General features: G+C 45.1%; 1 protein-coding gene across 4 annotated transcripts in view; it reads left to right on the top strand.

The window, feature by feature from the left end:
* The window catches only part of PPM1H (protein phosphatase, Mg2+/Mn2+ dependent 1H), a 259,566-nt gene that overhangs the window by 126,614 nt on the left and 117,667 nt on the right, over positions 1-15,285 (top strand). For all 4 annotated transcript variants that reach the window (XM_077913646.1, XM_077913649.1, XM_077913648.1 and 1 more), the window contains exon 4: positions 8,731-8,843. In XM_077913646.1, the coding sequence (XP_077769772.1) occupies positions 8,731-8,843 (113 nt within the window). The remainder of the gene's footprint in view (positions 1-8,730; positions 8,844-15,285) is intronic.

The raw sequence follows: 15,285 nt of genomic DNA, 5'->3' as shown, positions 1-15,285 counted from the left end.
GCGCCCAAGTCATCGAGCAGGAGATATTTAAAGGTGTCACAAGGATGTGAGTAAAGCGAGCGTGCTGTATTGTTCTTAAAACCTGGGGATGCAGAAGTGACGAGCTGTTGTTAAAGGATCGAGTGGCTCGGAGCGGCCAGGAGCACCTCGGAGCACCTCCCCAGAGCGCAGTGTACACGGTGCCCGCTCCGGGATTAGGTTGCGTGCCCAGGGGACGGGAAGAGTGAATACTGTGGCTCGGCGCCCCACACCGTCTGATTAGCTTACGAGGCCAAATAGGTCATGTATTCGCACCTCGTATTTGCACCGTGCCCTCACCTTCACCCATCCCTTCTTAGGTCACCTTGTGTCTCTCCTTGTCACGTAGGTATTTACCCTTTGACGAGCCGGTGGTTTACAATGCACCTGTCTCAGGAGTGTTTGGTAGCCTTCAGTCCCAGGAAGAGCACCAGGAGGCTAGAGAAGAGCATTTAGGAAAAAAAGGAATCAAGGCAGTAAAGTTGACTCCTACTCAGGCTTCGTATAAAATCTCATTCTCCAGCTGTCCTAGAAGCTCTGAGGGGAGTGTTTCTCCACGCCGACATTCAGAATGCTAAGTATTTAACTGAGGTAAAAACGTGGCAGCAGGCTATTCTTCTAATGGGAGAAAAAAAATCAGCTTCCACAGCAGGAGTGAGAAACAAAGGAAATTTTGGGTTTTTCGTTTCCTTCTGTGATTGCTTCTGCCCTGGGACATCTTTTACTTGGCCCTGCTGTATTCTCCGTTCTGTCCACTAGAGGCCAATGTCACTCTGAGGCAGGCAGGCCTCCACCGTGGTCGCCGGCTGTCCCCGCCCCTTAATGGCTGGGGCTCCCAACAACCACTATACTTGAAATGGAGGCTCATTCAGAAAAATACTTAGTAAGGGGCCTCATTCCTGTCTTTCAAATTTTCCCAGCTTTTAACAAGTCAATTCATTACCTGGCATTTTTACTTTGGAAACTTAGCAAAAAGATCATTTCACTTTCCCGTGTTTTTTGTTCAGTCGATGAATATTTGATCAGAACTAGCTCTACACCAGGTCTAATTGGGCAAAGAACATTGAGCAAACTAGGCAAAGACGAGTATTAAATGAGTAAAATACAAGCAGAAAGGGCCTTGAGTGGAGAAATGCAGGATGAGGTAGGAGCCCGATAAAGACACGACGCCAGGGTTCCCTTGGGGAAGTGATGCTGGAGGAGATTATTTAGGAAGAAAGGAATCAAGGTAATAAAATTGACTCCTACTCAGGCTTCGTATAAAATCTCATTCCCTAGCTGTCAGAGAAGCTCTGATGGGAATAAGTGTTTCTAGACATCAGTGTTCAGAATGCTAAATTTTTAATTCAGGTAAAAATGAGGCAATAAAAATAAAAAATTGTGGTAAAAATGAAGCAGACAAAACACAGGAGGCCATTTCCACGGACAGCTATATCAGAGAACCCAGATGGGCCTGAGGCAACAAGCTGATGTCGAGGGTAGGAATGATGGATGTAAGTTGAATTGGAGAGGTGTTCTGGAACCGGCCTGTGGACGACCTGGTGTGACATATTATGAAATTTTGGCTTTAAGCCATATCTAGTCTCCAGTTCATCCCAGCCTGCAGCTTCCTCTTTGACCAAAGGGCCCAGAAATACCTTTCCTGCACAAATCTGCTCTGAGAACAGCTCACTTCAGTTTTTCCCAGATTGTCTGGCTAGCCACCAGCACTCCAGAGGCCTACGTGGACTTTACACCGTGGGCCTGGCCTTATTAAATGAGAAGGTTCATCGTTCTTTGGTCCACGTGGTGCATGGTAGGGTGGCCCTGCCTTCTGCTCTGCTAGAGACTGAGCCAGTTGATGCCTGTTGGCCCAGAATAATTATTAATACGTGTCCCCTTTTACTCTCATAAATGTCCATATTTGGATAATGTCTTATGCTTACCCTAGTTACAGAGAGATGCTCTTTTTTTCTTTGCTTCATCAGAGACTTCGGGAGAAATCTACTCAGTGTCATAGAAATGTGCCTGCCTTAGACATTGAGTTACGGAGGGTGGGCTTTAGAACCCACAGCACAGAAATCATACAGTGTACCTTCAACTTAAGGCCATTGCCAACTCGTATAAGATACTTTTTCTCTGGACACCTGGTGGCTCAGTCGGTTAAGCATCTGCCTTCGGCTCGGGTCATAATCCCAGGGTCCTAGGATCGGGCCCCCACATCGGGCTCAGTGGGGAGCCTGCTTCTCCCTGTCCTCCCCACTTGTTTTTTCTATCTCTGTCTCTCTCTGTCAAATAAATATATAAAATCTTAAAAAAAAAAACTTTTTATTTCCCCTTGCATTATTATATTTTTGAGAGTCAGTGCTTGGAAGCAAACTTTGGGGGGTTTTTTTGAAATGCCCACCCTACAGCTGATTTCCTTGTTGGCCCGGTCTTGCCGGTTTCTCCTCCTGCCTTTCAGAGTGGGGCACGTTTGGAATTTCCTGAGTATTCCTGAAGTTTTTCCTCACAGGAGCCAGCCACTTTCTGGCTTTCCTGTTTCTAGGTGTTCTTTAGGTATTGCAGGTTTGGGCTTATTCTGATCCTCTCTAGTAGAAAAATTCGGTGGTAAATGAGATTCCATTATTTCGGCTTTGCGGCTTTCTTACTTTCTCTCACACTTTTCGTGCCTAAGAATTCCCCAAGCCCAGCACCTAAAACTGAAATTTGCCTCCCTGATGACATCTTGGCAGCTACCCTCCCTGAGATGCAGAAGTAGCTTACAGTATCCTTAAAGGCGAAGCTTGCCTTTCCCTTGGGCTTTTGCTTTACGTACAGCAGCTTAGCATCCTCAGAATCACAGGTCTTGGGTCTCTCTCTCTCTCTCTCCCCCACAGTGTCCTCTATCACTAGTATTTATTGAGCCTCTGTTTTATGGCTAGCATTCTCCTAGGCACCATGGGGTCTAGAAATAAAGGGTTGGATTTTATGTCGGGGCGGGGGGACATTTGGAGTCACACGTTGTATGCATATTGAGATAGAGTATCTCCTTTATTTTGATATTCTAAGTCATGTTAAGCGGGGTAGAGAGAGATGCAGGTAGCTATCTGAAAGGGAGCATTGGTTAAAATGACGGAGAAACCCCACAGCAGAATAAACAGTACTTATTTCCAGGAAAAAGTAGGTACTGGTAGCAAAACACAGACTACCAGAAGCGGAGAAAAGGCTTTGAACCAGTGAGATGAGAGCAGTTTCATCAAACACTGCGAGGTTCTTTGAGGTCACTGCTTTTCCTTTCCTCTTTGATCCTCCAGTGCCTGCCACAGTGTGTGGCTTGTGGTGAAGGTGACCCCTGACCCCCGGCCTCTAATCCTGCCTGTGCTTTCTGTTGGGCCCCCTTTATCGTATCTCGTCTTGGATCTGCCTTCCCACTGAGCACCTGCATAGTCCTGTGTCCACCATGGAAAGGGAGCCACGGTTTCCTAAAGGACCAGGATCTCAGGAACTCCTGAACTGGTATCAGTTCTGCTTCCTCACGCGCTTTGTCACAGTGGCCACCTAGTTCAGCGGCTGGGTTTGTGTCCCCTGCGGTGTTAGGCTGTTGCTGGGCCTGGGATGATAGATGCGAAAGCAATAAATGTCCTCTCGGTCCTGGTGTCACGCGGCTCCTTGCCTCCCCACCCTCCCACGGCAGGGTCTCCTCGCCAGCATCTCCCGCTCTTGAGGGGGCTCGTGTCCACGGATGGACACAGGAGACCTCCTGGCTGCAGGAGACCGTTGCCTGCCTCGGAATTCCAGCCCAGTCTGCCCTGATTCGCCTCGTCACCTACCTCCTATAGGATCTGAGTTCTGGACAAAGGCGGGAGAAATTTCAAACTTGTCTTTCCTTTTCAGCTTGGGTATAGGGTCATCACCACAGTGAAGAATATCTTAGAGGTCTGGTTGTTACGAAGGAAGAAGACAGCAGTGTTTTCACTCGTTAAACTACCATACATCTTCTTGTTACTGAGCTAATGACTGGAAATAGCACTCAGCGTGGATTTATTGGTTAAAAAAATGTATGGTGACACTTCGGTGAAAAAGAGGATAAATGCAAAGCTTATTTGTAGTGCATGAATCCCAGTGTTTTCAAAAATCAGCATATTCATGGGACACTATGGACCTGCATGTCGGTCTGTGTTTAATGAAGCTAGTTTTGTTTTGTTTTCAGTGGAAGGGGGGGGGTTCCCCCAAGAAGGAAGGAGCATGTGATTTTGCCAACAGCCGGCAGGTGGCAGCACGAGGCAGGCCTGGTTTTCCTCCTTCCCCCGTTGCCTGGCTGACGGATTGGCTCGTTCTCAGAATAAACCAAAATCCGACCAAGGTACTGAAACCATGCAGAATCTTATTATCTGTGACTGACACTATTAGCAGCGTGCTCAGAGCCGTGTTTTAACTCATCTACGGCGAGCTGCCGAGCCCCGTGGACACTCCCCAGTGCTCACTCCCTTTCGTTGTCTCCTGCTGCTGCCTTTCTGCGACCTGACATTGGTAGGAAACAAAGAATGATTCTGGAGTTGCGTCATCTCTAGGGCTTTCCAACCAAATCACAACCCTCCTGAGCAGTATGTTTTCTTTCTTGCAGGCCTTTCCTGCTGAATTAGTCTCCTTTCACCTCTCTTCTTTCCCTTCATTGCCTTCCTTGAAACAAAAAGGAGCAAAGTAAAAATCCCAAGTCTTTAAAAATTGGGTCCATTCTTAGGATTTAGAGATAAAAATCTGGCTTCAATGTAGTATTTAGACACACAGTACAGGATAAATCAGTGCTGCTAAATAGAAGATGGCCTTGAGAGACCTCAGAGGACTCTTGACTGAGCAGATAAAACAATTACCTTGTTAATATTATGAGGTGTTGGTCCTTTTAGATCATACTTGAAAAGGAATGACAGTAAATGCATGTGTTTTGCTGTACGTTACTCTAGACTTATGTCTTGGGGTTTGTTGACAGATAAAATGGGCAAATTTTCCAAATTAGTCCTTGGTTAGTACAAAGCAGGGAGCAGTTTTTCCTGTTATTTCATTTATTTTTTGGAAATATACCCAAACTTGAGGGTTTATAAAATAATAATAACTATACATTTATATATATGTGTGTATGTGTATATGTGTGTGTGAGTGTAAAGTGTGAGAAGCTTAAGCTAATTGGAAGAGTTGAGGGTTTGAAGAAAACGAGTAGTTAATTCAGCAGTAAATATCTTTATTGACTTCATTTATCATGTTTGATCTGATAGTAAAAGAACCATGCAGATGGTCCTTTAATGTTCCTTTCAGTACTAAGATTTTGTGAAACATCTTTTAAAGAGGAGTAGGTGGTGTAGGAAAAAAATAAATGTGCTATTTTGGCTTCTAGGGAGGGGAAGCAATTATTTTTAGACTATGTTCTAGTTACACCCAGTTTTAGAAGAAATGGAAGAGTGTATTTTAATGTCAGTGAATCCTTCAGGGGGATGAAGTCTATGGAAACACATCTTTCAAATCCTAGTCACTGTGATCCCAGAGAGCACATGTGTAAGTAAAGTGCGTGTGCACACATACGGATCTGCACACACGTGCACGCACACACGCATATTGCCACACAAATGGTGGGGGGGTGAAAGCATGAGCATATTAGCAGAGTTTCCCCAATAAAAAGTAGCTAGACGTTAGTCCACTGTTTAAGTGACAGTACTGCCAAATTTAGCACTCCTTCTGCTGAGGAAAGTACAGGGGGGACGTAGTTGGAATACAGGAAAAGATGAAAGAAATGATGAAATCAGTTAGAAAAAAATATTGAATCGCACTATTAATGTAATAGCAAGGGATTAATTGGGTGAGCTAACTGGAGCATCTCCCCCCAGACGAAAGGCAAATAGGAACTCTGCTGTAGCAGAAAATCATAGTGTCGTACGTACATTCTTACCTCGATTCTTAAGAATTAAATAATCTTATAATCAGATTTCCTTGTGACGTTAGCCATGATACATAATGCACCTGTGATGCAGAATAGGCTTGCCCGTCTGAGTCCCACCGGAAAGTCCTGCCACGGATGGTGCTTTCACGTGGACTCTGTGTATCACGGCATTTTCTTTTGGATCTCACCAGTGATTTAAGTCATTGAAGCGTTGTTCACACGCCAGTCCATGTATAGCATGCAAGCCGTTGGATGCTCAAGGGATTTTTTTTTTTTTTAATAAAAATTGTCTTCCATTCAGACATTAGGTATTCAAACAAATGTTGATTGTGGCTATGAAAGGATACTTGCTGTTATCCCCAGCAATTCCTTCCAGTATATTCAGAAGAGTAGTGTAGTAGTAGCATGGAGCGTGGACTTGATGTACCGGTTTCTATATTAATTTGATGAAATATGTGTCTATCACGATATCAGCTTTATATTATTTAGATGCAACAGGAAGGGGATATATCCATCCACAAACTGCTTTGTGAATTGGGTTGTTGATCCTGGTTTTTGCACATTGTTTGGAGCTCGAACAGACCAAACTTCTGACAGCTTGACGTTTTCTTTCCACTTCCTCATGACAGTCTTTTTGGCTGATCTCCATGGCTCTCCTTCCGCCCCTCGAGGCTCCTGCCATCCCTGCACAGGTTCTGCTAACCAACCATTCATTGTTCTCAGTTGACTGCATCTGAAGCGAGACATGGGTTCCTACTTAATCATCATCTCCATGAGCATTTATTTGCATTGCAATCTTTTCCTTTGTGAATTACGAACAGGGGTCAGGGGTGAGGACATAATTTGGAAACTTGGGCCTTCTCTTCATCTGCCCAGTTAACAGGCATTTCTTCAGCTGTCTTTTTTTTTTTTTTAACCTAGCCTGGTATTGGTGTTAAGGGTCGAGCAGGAGAGGTGTCTATTCTCAGTCATGAAGCTTCTGGGGCCTGGGAAGGATCTGGATGGGCAGCTAAGCCCCTCACACATAGCATCCAATTTAATCCTGACAATAGTCCTTTATGAAACTAACTGATACAGGGTTTGAGTCCAGTTTTTAAGTCCAGTGTAGTCTTCGAAGGCGGTCCTCACACTTGGCTCTGCAGGCCTTCGGTGTTCTTGCCTGTTCGCTCCCTAAATGCAGTTTTTCTTCACTTCCAAACTCCCGCACCCCGCATACACAGGTTCTTACCCCCGCCCCTCGCCCTTACCCAGTTGATCCCCCCGTCAGTTTCTCCTAGATCTTGTACTTTTTATCTACTGACTTTTTAACAGCACGCTGATCTTCATCTGTCTCCTTGGCTTAGGCTCTTCTCCTGTTGCCAGTTTCTCATTGGTGATTCATCTGACCTTGTATGACCACCTCCGGAGCCAAGCATTTGCTGATAAACGCTGGGCTACTTGGATTATCTCCTCCCTTCTCCAGGAGGAGGCTGGTTGAAGCAGCAGAGTGCTAACTCCGTGGGTTTCTAAGAACCACGAAGTGCCCTGGCCCTCGGGAGCATCCTGAGAATCAGCCAGGGCACCACTTCCTTACCAGCTTCCTTCTCCCTCCCTCCACCCTACCTGGCCTTTACTATGGAACATTTGGCATTATTTCAGCCAACATTCAGTGTCTTTTCCTAGCTCAGCTCACATTTTTCTGAGGTCACGGAACCTGTGCGTCTGTCACTGACACAGAATTTTGCAAAGACCTCTGTCTTGGATGATACATATCTGTCAGTGGAAGTCTTGGTCTGGTTTTAGTTTTCTTGGGAAGGCCTCATTAGGCGGCAGGTAATAATAAAGCTTTGGAGGAGGAGAATGAGCTTGAAATCCAAACTCCGGGGATCCCTGGGTGGCTCAGTGGTTTGGCGCCTGCCTTTGGCCCAGGGCGCAATCCTGGAGACCCGGGATCGAATCCCACGTCGGGCTCCCTGCATGGAGCCTGCTTCTCCCTCTCCCTGTGTCTCTGCCTCAATCTCTCTCTCTTTCTCTCTCTCTCTCTCTCTCTCTCTCTCATGAATAAATAAATAAATCTTAAAAAAAAAAAAAAAAGAAATCCAAACTCCAACCAGGTAAATAGGGGCAAGTTACCGCCCCCTCTTCTGCGTCCGAACGTTGAGGTTAATAACAGGATCGTAGGATCAGCTCAGATCTCTATGTACAGTGCTTCACGCCCTGCCTGACACAGAAGACGTGCTCAGTGAATATTGGATGCTGCTGTGATTGTGTCACTGTTGTGAATCAGTGGCTGTCGGAAGATGAAGTCAGATCAGAGCTTGGGAGCTTCTATCTTTGATTAATAAGACCCGGAGTTGACTCCCACCTGCTTTGAATAGAGGACACTGTCCTCCAAGTCACTCCTCTTAGCTCACTGTAAAAGTAACTGTTTATTGGAGACTTTAGGGTTAAAAACATTGCTCGGGTTCAAGTAGTTGTCATTTTCAGCCTATTGTAGTTCTCCTGTGGCAGCTCAAGCAGTCCACACAAAGACTAAATTTCCCACGAGTTATAATATTTATTGAACACAGTTGGCTTCCTTTTTCTCGCTTTTGTTCTGATTAGATCTGTTTGCCATCCCTTGTTCCCTATCTCTGGTCTGCAGATGGTCTAATAGACGACAGTTTTCTGTCGGTGTCCTCAGTGAGAAATGATCTTCAGGTGGTAGGAGAGCACTAAAGATTTTCTTGTCCCATCTTTGAAGCGCATTCAGACTCTGAGAGCTGTGTCAGGGGAGTGAGGCTAAGAAAGTCTTTGATACGAGTTCCTGTACAATCCAGCACTGACTTTGTTTTCTTCTCCAGGACCTACAAATAGAACGAGAGAGGAGTTCATATAATATATCTGGTGGCTGCACGGCGCTCATCGTGGTTTGCCTTTTGGGGAAGCTGTATGTGGCAAATGCTGGGGACAGCAGGTAAGCAGATTGTCTCTGACTCTTGCTGGTTTCATATGCCTTCAATAATTTTTTTTCTTTTTTCAAAGAATTAAATGATTGGCAATAAAATAATTCTGCTTGGGATGGGATATGGGAAAATATGATCGATCCTTCTACATCTGTATAAAATGCATTTAAGATGAATTATCAGGCTGGTATGAAAAGGTAAAGGCTGTCTTCTACTTGTCCCTGATAGCAGTTCACGTATAGACCTGTGATTAATACCTGTGGCGATCTAAACAGGTAGCATCCAAATGTTTTTTGACCCCAGAAAGCTTAGCAGAGACACACAACATAAGCATGAGAGGAGGGAGGAGAGGGATTTGAATGAAGTGGGTGTTTGGAAGGGACCCAGGAGGACTCCACAGCTGGTTCCACTTCTGCTCAGTGACTTTGCTCTGTCCCTCCCAGAAGTCCAGGAGTTTCTCCTTTTATGCACAAGCCCTCTGAGGCTATATTCTCCTCTTTTCTGGGCTCAGCTGCAAGGAATTTTGGCCAAGAGATTATGGTTAACCCGTACTCTATCCAGCATTACTGAGAATAAGATAAACTTGGGTTTTATTTTAAATAACTGCTGCGTCCTCGCTTTAAATTCACGTGCAGGGAATTTAAAAATTACAGACTTTGTGGAAAGTGTTCTTATATGTATCACGTACTTCTCTGCCCCTTCAGTAATAACATATGTTAGCTTCTTGCTAAAGACTGACTCTTTGTGTTGAAAGCAATCAGAGTACTAGACTCTGTGCAAGATGTCCTCGGAGGACGAGTGATTTCCCTGTGCAGTCTTTGGTCTCAGGATGCCCCCATTCCTCAGTCATGTGCCCTCTTCCAACATCCCTGCTTGCCCAAGCCCGACCCCACTGCCCCCCCCCCCGCTACCCTGTCAACATCAGGTCCTGGTGAAGAGGGACTCCCTCCAGCAGCAGAGGAATTTACCTTACTTTTACTTCCATTTACAAAGCTGGAGAGCTTCGGGACTCTTCATTTCCTCTAGTTTCATCATCCTCTCCTAGTCTTTCCACTGAATATTCCAGAGAGTAAGGGAGACTGGACTTCCAAGGCAGCAGTATTTGGGGGTTTGACAATTGATGGTTTCTGAAGGTCTGTTTATTTTTAATATGCATGTGGGTTTCCATTAAACTCTATAAGATAATCTCCATTTCATCATAGCATTGTGCTGGGTAAATGGAAATATCTATAGGATGCCATATGTATCTCATGGCTTCCATTCCTTAGTGTCCTGTCAGATTCCTAGCAGGGGACAGACTCCTGCTCAGGTGGGTCAACTGGATGAAGGAGTGAAAGGGAGCCCGCTAGGAGCACTGTGGCTCAGAAAGGCATTTACTGCCTAAGGCCTGCAGGATGCAGGGAGGAATTGCTGCATCAGAGCCCAGGAGACGGGGTCACTGATGAGAGCCCTCACCAGAAATGGCAGGAGATGGGAGAGGTACTTTGACTTCTTTCTCTTCCCCCCGCCAACCCCCGTCTGGCCAGGGCTTCCCATTGGACAAGCCCAGCTGGGAGCCAGGTGACAAGTAGCCCAGGGAGTAGTGGTCCCAGACGTCAGCCAGCCAGGGCACTTACACAGACCGAGACAGCATCTCTGGGGTCAGGTCGAGTGGAGGATGCTCAGCACATCTGCTGCTTCTCCTTTCCTTCTCCACCCCAGGGGTTGAGCGTCTCAAAAATGGAAATTCTCAATCTTCGGGCCTTTTAAGACAACATGCTGAGGAGCTGGCCTCGGCTTGTTGTTCTGTTCTGGATGCTGTTTGTTTGGAAATGGATGAGCAGATAAAGAAGTGATGGCCTTCCGCTCTGGGGGAGACTGAGTCAGTGATTGAGCTGTTGCACTCGTGTTCACCTTTGTCTTTATGTCTAGCTCCACGCCCTTTGAAATGAGTTTGCTTTGCCAGCCCTTCCAGTGATGAGGGAGGTAACAGAATGCCCTCGTCCCTGGGGACGGGGCCCACCCCTCATCTCAGGGAAGCACCTCTCACCAGATGATCTCAGACTCAGAAGGTGGCCCAGCTTCTGGGCCCAGAGTATCTTCATGTTGGATTATTCTTTTCATGGCTGCAAGTCCTCCCCCAGACCTTCTCCTCATTTTGAACATAGTTTTCTTCCAAGCTCTTTAATAGAGCCGCTTACCCAGCCAGCGCCTCCGTCCTACTTCCCAGAAGCTCCAGTGCCCTGTCCAGGACCTGCCAGTCCTTTTCTGGGCTCTTACTCTCCTGTGCCCCACCCCCACCCCTCAACCCCTTCTGCTTCTAGACCAGATCTTGACCTCCTCATCTATAAAAATGGTGGTGGTGAAGTAAATAATTCCTGAAGTTTCTAGCATCCTATAGGTTATCCCATGAGGAGTGACACTTTTGGAACGTAAAGTGATGCTATACGTGTTGATTTTTTTTTTTTTTTTTTTGGTAATTTTTATCCTCCTTCGAGTTTTTGAAATATTACTGTGACACAGGTTCCTGTGTTTCTAAATGTTCATAAAAGTATGGTGTTTTACAAGGTTCTTCCCAATAACTTGAAATGCCTAATAAGTACTTTTATCCTTCTTGAACCTGTAAAGTGTGCACACACACAAATTATTCTATGATAAAATGGTATCTTTAAAAAACTAATAAGCTTAACTACATGTGTAGTGTTCCAGCTCTCGTGTCCAGATCTGAATTTGGGGTTTTATGGCTGATTGTTTGGGTTTGCTGTTCGTGTATGGGTCATGCGTCATATAGAAACCTAAGAGCACTAGGAGTTATTATTTGTATACATGATCTAAAGGATGGCTTATAGGACACTTACTACGGTTCTGTTTTCGGCTCTTGTATGAACAACAGATTTTCAATATCCTCTTAAGTAGGCTCACTGCCTCGTTTATGTGCTAATACCATTTTATAGGTTATTTGAATTTACAAAAATAGTTACTCCCAAGAAATAGCAACAAAGTGAACTCTGATCAGACTTACATAAATGTAAGTCCATTATCACTTGTGGGCAAGTAGTTACCAATCTGAGGGTTGAATTTAACCAGATGATTAGAACTGATAGAGGTTTCTAGCAACAAGTCCCTGATTAATTAGATGCTGGGTTGGTTTATTATTATTATTATTATTATTATTATTGCCAGATACGGCTGCTGTATGTTTACTTTAAATCTTGACGATTTGGGGAGTGAAAGCAAATCTTTGTCTTGGGTCCACTGCCCCAGAATTACACTCAAGAGAGGCTTTGCAGTGGTTTGATTCAGAAGCTGCTGGCGATCGGGAACTAGTTGCTGGGCTGTACAGTGAGCTACGAACGATCTGATTCACCATCAGGCATGTGCCTGTTGGAAGTTGTATTCAGGAAGAGGTGCCTCAGGTTGTCTGTGGCTCAGTGGTTTTTGAGACAGTGGCTACCCTTGGTGTAGGATGGTCCACATTGATGCCAGGTGCACAGTCCGGGACCGAGTTACCCTTCTTTCTTCAGCAGAGGTAATGACCCAAAGAGGAACATGCAATAACTACTTGACGCATGGCAGTTGCTTTATTTTTCCTAGGCAAAGGCAGCCAACTGAACACCTAGGGGATCATAAGGGACCAGGAAAGAAGCAGATGGATGGGCGGGTTTTCATTTCAAGCAAAAAAGAACTGGTAGTATGCAAATATAATGCAAAGCAATATGCAAACTATCACCCATTGTGTTTGAGTCATTGGCTCCTTAGGGCTCTGAGCGATTCTTCAGTTGAGGAAGATGCTTTGACTTCATTTAGAAGATGATTTCATTTTATTTCTAGAGAGCTAAGACACTAAGGGAAGCAAAGCCGTTACCACTCATTTCAAACAGTGTCTCAAAGTTTGGCAACTGAGGCTACATGAACTCATTCAGATTAAAGAAAACCAATTAAGATTTGTTAACCTGATGATTCCACTCTTGCCAAATTTATAGTAAGAGAAGCAGTAAGACATCTAATAAACGCTCGGCACACATTTAATACTGTAACCTCACAGGGAGTCCTAATTTCTCTTAGTAATGGGGTGAGAAGTAGGCATTGTGAGTAGCAGGTAAGTACACTGAAGCACGGTGAGGCAAAGAGATTGGCCCAAGGTCCCACATCCCCCAAGGAGCGGGGCTGCCTGCCATCCAGCCCAAGACTCGAGTCAGAGCACTGTTTTCTTAATGAATGCACTGTACCCTGGGATTTCCCATCCCTGCTAATACTCACAAGGGTTTTTGTTTTTTTTGTTGTTGTTATTTTTCACATTTTCACATCTCTAAAATCAAGGGTTTCTAATTCACATTTTTTTCTTTGCTATTTGGATATAAAACGATGACATACTTTATGATCAGTGGCATCTTTGATTTCACCTAAAATGGTTTATGGGGCATAGCTGAGGGGATGGCTGCACTTAAAGCTATTTTAAATGCATCGCAGTAGTCAGGCAGATAAGCTTTGGGTGGTCCCATTCATTCATTCATTCATTCATTAATACATGATACAAGGAATATTTTCTCAAAATGAGGGCTGCTACCCACTTCCAAAGGTCCCAGAGACCACTGTAAATTTTGTATTTTCATTTTGATGATAATCTATTGAAAGTAAGCATTTTCTGGATTGCCCGGCGGACCATCTTATAAAAGATGACTGCCATGAATTCAGACCCCCATTTTGTCATGTTGACGGTCCTCCTAGGAGATCAGGAAGGTCAGATGTGTTCATGATGTAGCTCTCTCTGCGGGAGTGAACAGGCATTCCACTAATTGTCCAGCCAGGATGTTTTTCTTTCATTTCTCTTTCCCTCATTTTCAAATATCCAGAATTACCACGCGCCCCCCCCATCCCCCCCCCCCCCCCCCCCGCCATGTAACTTAAAGCTTTCCATACCCATTCTGAAGTGAATTCTTCTGGCAAGTCTGAGTTTTCTTGAGGATAGGAAGTATCAGTATTAGACAAGCCTGATATTTCTAAATTCAAAACCAGTTACAGGGCAGCCCAGGTGGCTCAGCGGTTTAGCGCCACCTTCAGCCCAGGGCGTGATCCTGGAGACCCCGGATCGAGTCCCACATCAGGTTCCCTGCATGGAGCCTGCTTCTCCCTCTACCTCTGTCTCTGCCTCTCTCTGTGTGTGTGTATTTAAATAAATTAAAAAAAAAAAATCTTTAAAAAAAAATTAACAATTACACCTCGGTAGTGTTTCCTCTCGCAGCCTTCCCCCCTTTACTGGTGGTAAGACAAGGAAACATTACCTAGCTTCCTCCAACCCTAGGGAACGTAAAGAACTATTTGTTCCTTTTTATGTTCATGGCCATAAATGCCCAGTACAGAACCTTCCTGAAACTACTTATTTTTTTATTATTTTTTATTTTTTTAAAGATGAAACTACTTATTAATAAGTGGTTCATCTATCCATACCTGCCAGTGACCTGCTACTTTGATGGTGGCCTTCCTCTGAGTTCAGAAATATATTTGATCTTCTTCCATTGACTACATTCAGTTCACCACACCTCTTCCTGTTTCACAGGTATATGAAAAACAGTATAGAGAGAAATGAAAATTAACCACCATTCTCTACTATGAAAGTTGAATTGTCATGTCTACCTTTTTACTACACAGCCCCCATCTTTTTAGTATATATTTACATTATCCCTTATCTATACCATAACCTGTAGAAGGTAATAGCAGAAAGAAAACGTTACTGTCAGATGTTCACAAATACACAGAGACTGGGGTGGCTCAAAACAGTCTCTACTTTTCCTATCAAGCCACTTACTGTCTACACAGAGGGTACCCAAGAGGCCCTTCTCCCTCTGGGTTTTCTTCCTGTCTCCTCCCTTTGGATTTTTTTTTAACCTGTCCCTGACACCCTTTGCCCCAAATCAGTGGTTCTCAAAGTATGGTGGTGCCCAAGCCAGCAGCAGCAGGTGGAACCTGACCTACTAAATCAGAACCCCAGTGGATGGGGCCCAGCAGTCTATTTTAGCAAGCCCTCCAGGTGATTCTGAAATACAGAGGAATCCCTGCTCTGAAGTCTACCGTTGGGCATCTGAGAGAGCTGGGAGGGAGTCCCTGTGTCCTCAGGGTTTAAACATTATAGCTCTTCTGGCCTGAGGCTAAAGTGTCAACTCTGAAGGCCTCCAGACATCGTGCCATCCCTTGCTGCAGCCAGACCCGACCTGCAGGGATCTTCTATGGTGATGTTGCCCCTAATGCTCCTCGATGCTGCTGCCTGAGGGGAAGGGGCCTTGCCTGCCCCTCCGTTAGCTGGCTGCCATTTCCTTTTGCCAGCCTGATACCCTGGAACACAGGTCCTCTTCCTTGAAAAGTGCAAGTGAGAAGAAGGATTTCTTGCTTGATCCAGCTCCTGATTTCAGACTCCTGCTGACTGTTGGGTAGTTCTGAAGCCCCCGTCCCATCGTGCACCAGGCTAGGATTCCTGTC

The sequence above is a fragment of the Canis aureus genome, chromosome 11 (genome assembly GCF_053574225.1).
Source record: "Canis aureus isolate CA01 chromosome 11, VMU_Caureus_v.1.0, whole genome shotgun sequence".
In the NCBI taxonomy this organism is placed as follows: domain Eukaryota; kingdom Metazoa; phylum Chordata; class Mammalia; order Carnivora; family Canidae; genus Canis; species Canis aureus.
This window is presented reverse-complemented; position numbering and strand designations above follow the sequence as displayed.